This window comes from Propithecus coquereli, unplaced genomic scaffold (genome assembly GCF_000956105.1).
Source record: "Propithecus coquereli isolate 6110/MARCELLA unplaced genomic scaffold, Pcoq_1.0 Scaffold178, whole genome shotgun sequence".
Lineage (NCBI taxonomy): Eukaryota > Metazoa > Chordata > Mammalia > Primates > Indriidae > Propithecus > Propithecus coquereli.
The window spans coordinates 2,564,636-2,568,145 of record NW_012142523.1 but is presented as its reverse complement, the minus strand read 5'-3'; the positions used below and the strand labels follow the sequence as shown (position 1 = coordinate 2,568,145).

At 46.5% G+C, this 3,510-nt stretch overlaps 1 protein-coding gene across 1 annotated transcript in view; it reads left to right on the top strand.

Moving 5' to 3' along the window:
- CSMD2 (CUB and Sushi multiple domains 2) overlaps positions 1 to 3,510 on the top strand; it is a 587,354-nt gene that overhangs the window by 515,399 nt on the left and 68,445 nt on the right. The window contains exons 44-45 of the mRNA XM_012642214.1: positions 1,031 to 1,111; positions 1,604 to 1,717. Of these exons, the coding sequence (XP_012497668.1) occupies positions 1,031 to 1,111; positions 1,604 to 1,717 (195 nt within the window). The remainder of the gene's footprint in view (positions 1 to 1,030; positions 1,112 to 1,603; positions 1,718 to 3,510) is intronic.

Sequence of the window (3,510 nt, the reverse complement as noted above, 5' to 3'; positions counted from 1 at the left end):
AGTAAGTGTACGAGGATTAACATGAAATATATAACATATGGTGCAAATTGTATAGGAGAAAAATACTTATATATTCATAAAATAAACACCCTAAGAACTTAGAATAAAAAGTTAACTGGTTATCTCTGAGAAGGCAATAGATGAGTTTGACTTTCTTGCTACTGCCTTCGAAGAAAATCTCAGCTTTTCTTAAATGACAATGTATTACATTTGTATTTTTAAAAAAAGAACACCATTTTTTAAAAACATAGCAGTGGGATGGATGTGGAACAGTGATAATAATAATAAAGGCAACAGCAGCAGCGGGGGCAACAGCAATTAAGACTTGTATAGCGCTTAACTACGTGCCAGGCAATGGGAGCCAAGTTATGAGCCCGCACTGAGCTTTGCCCCGGTAACACCACCCTGCCCCCAAGCACCATCCAGTCTCTGCCCGTAGGGACGGACTCCTGTTTAGAAGATTCACAGAAGCCAGAAGTGTCTGGTCAAAGCGCAGAAGGGTCAGCTTGTTAGCAGACCTCAGTGGGTGTTCACAGAGGCCCCACACAGTACGTAGAGCAATGGGAAGAATATGGGATTTGAGAGTAGCCAGACCTGGATTCAAATCCTGCCTGTGCCACTTAATTCCTGTGCCACCTTGCAGAAGTAACTTCACCTTTTGAATCTTACTTGCTCACGAGTAGGGTACGGACACCTCACAGCGTGATCAGGTGTTGAGGGGCTTACAGGGGCAGCCTTTGAAATTGCCTGATCTACAGGAGGTGCTCAGCAAATGCCCCTCTCCTGCCTTCAGTGTGCTGGTGCCTGTGCCACTGGCTTCCTCCTAGGTCCTCCTCCCTTTGTTGTTAATTTCAATAAGGATTGCAGAAGATGAGCAAGACAGGACTTGGCTGAACTTGCCCTGCATACAGACAATGCTCATGAGCGTCTGTCGTAGGAATGAGTGAGGAATGCAAAATTGAAGAACCAATGAGTGGCTACGTGCCCCAAGAATGATGTCACCCTGACTTGTCTACTTTTATCTTTTCAGCTTATCCACTCACCAAATGCCCTCCTCCCACCATCCTCCCCAACGCCGAAGTCGTCACAGAGAATGAAGAATTCAACATAGGTACTAGTCCCAAGCCGGCAACGACTGCGAGCCCAGGGCTGGGGGAGAACGGGGGAGCGACCTGGTAGAGGTGGGGCTGTCCAGCCAGTGTCATCTCTCCCTCTCATCCATGGAGAGAGAAACAATAGGCCCCAGGGTTCGTTGCCAGAGCGTTGGTATTCTGTCAGCTGAGTGTGCACCCAAAATACAGTCAGCCTTCCTTTTAGCCATACCCTGGAAGAGGAGCTGGGAACGTGCTTTCTGCGATTCAAGTCAGCACGTTTTTGAGAAACAAATCCATACAAGAGAGTACAAAATTTCCTGCAATATGAAACATTCATAGGTTCAGGCAAGACTGGGCCGTGAGAGGGGGGCTACAGTTACCAAGTCTGAGCAGAACATGACCCATCACTGATTATCTTGTCTGGAAAGGGGTTCGAGGGAACTGAGGGCCCCCTATCAGCCCTGTCTGGACTTCTCCAGAGAACCCGCGTGCTGGTCTCTCTTTGACAGGTGACATCGTACGCTACAGATGCCTCCCTGGGTTCACCTTAGTGGGGAGTGAAATCCTAACCTGCAAGCTTGGAACTTACCTGCAGTTCGAAGGCCCACCCCCAATATGTGAAGGTAATTGCACGGAGCTGTGTCTCTACTGAGCCCAGAAGTTCCTCCCGAACAAAGCCCTTGTTTTCTTCTCTTTCTAGTCCCATTCTTAGCCCAGTTGCTGCCCTTGAACGTGAGAGGTCACTTGATAAATGCTGTCTGATAAATGAAAGAGTGAATGAAGAGTGCTGAGTGATGACTGGATGGATTCTCTGCCCTGATCCGAGGTCTGGGGCTGTGGATTGGCCACACTGGCCACATTTATTCCTGTCTTCCTTTTTTCTTACCCGTCTACTCCTTGGAATGGCATACGGAGCCTCGGAAGGAGGAAGTCCCTCCCTGGGACTTCAGGGGAGGGTGGGCTCACACACCGACCCTGCCTCGCTGGAGTGCCCATGCTGTGCTCGAGGACCTGTGTGCCGAGCTAGGCAACCAAGGGACCCCAGTAGTCTTCATTCCAGTGTAGCGCCTGGACAGAACATGAATTTGCTGCACGCAGTTACCCCCACTAAGATCAAAAACAATGTTCTCCACTCACTAGGCGTCTGAGCTAGGACAAGGTACCTAACTGTCCTGTGCCTCAGTTTCTCTCCTGTAAAATGAGGAGAATGACAGTACTTATCTACGGGCTTATCCTGAGGAATTAAATGGGTTAATAATGGAAAGCAGTTTAGAGTTATGCCTGGCACATAGTAACGGCTCCATGTTGGCTGGTACAAGTATCACCCGTACTGCTACTGCTTCTAGTGCTACCAACAAATATTCGGTAGTCTACAGAGGAACAGGTCAGCCTTTCTCCCACCCTTGGAAAGCAGGAGTAGGAAGAATCTGCAATATGGATTGTTCACGAGGAAGGGAGGAGCCACAAGCTGCCGAATTAGGCTGCCCAATACACTGAGAAATTCAGGATCGGTTTGTTTCAGTGGAGCTGACCCACCCACATGCCAAACAACAGCCCCCAGTAACTGTGAACTTCAGCCTTCATCCTGCTCCAGCACCTCCTTGATTTGCTCCAGCCTCAGTTTCTCATCTCAGGTGCTGTTTCTGTGTCTACGTCGCCCGGTCTTCTTGGCTTTATTCTCCATTCTCAGTCCTGTGCTTTCCTCTGGGATTTCGTGTCATTCTTGCTTCTTCAGAGGTGACCCTTCAGTCTTTTTTAATAGCAGCTCAGCGAGATATAATCCACATGCCATGCAATTCACCCACTTAAAGTGTACTATTCAATACTTTTTAGTGCAGTCATGCATTGTTTAACAACATTGTTCTGAGAAATGCATCATGAGGTAACTACATCGCTGTGTGAACACCATAGGGTTACTTACACAAACCTACATGGGACAGCCTGCTACACACCTGGGCTGTGTGGTACAGCCTGTGGCTCCTAGGCTACAAACCTGTACTGCATGTCACTGTATTGAATACTGTAGCCAATTGTAACACAGTGGGAACTGTTTGTATATCTAAATGCAGAAAAGTTTCAGTAGAAATATAGAAGATAAAAAATGGTACACCTGTATAGGGCGCTTACCATGAATGGAGCTTGCAGGACTGGAAGTTTCTCCAAGTGTCGAGTGAATGTGAAGGCCTAGGACGTTACTGCACGCCAGTGTAAACTTCATAAACACTGTACACTTAGGCTACACTAAACGTATTAAAAATAATTGTTTAATAATAAATTAACCTTAGCTGACTGTAACAATTTTCTTTATAAACTTTTTAATTTTTTTAACTTTTCTACTCTTGGAATAACATGGCTTAAAACACGAACATTGTACAGCTCTACAAAAATATTCTCTTTCTTTATATCCTTATTCTTT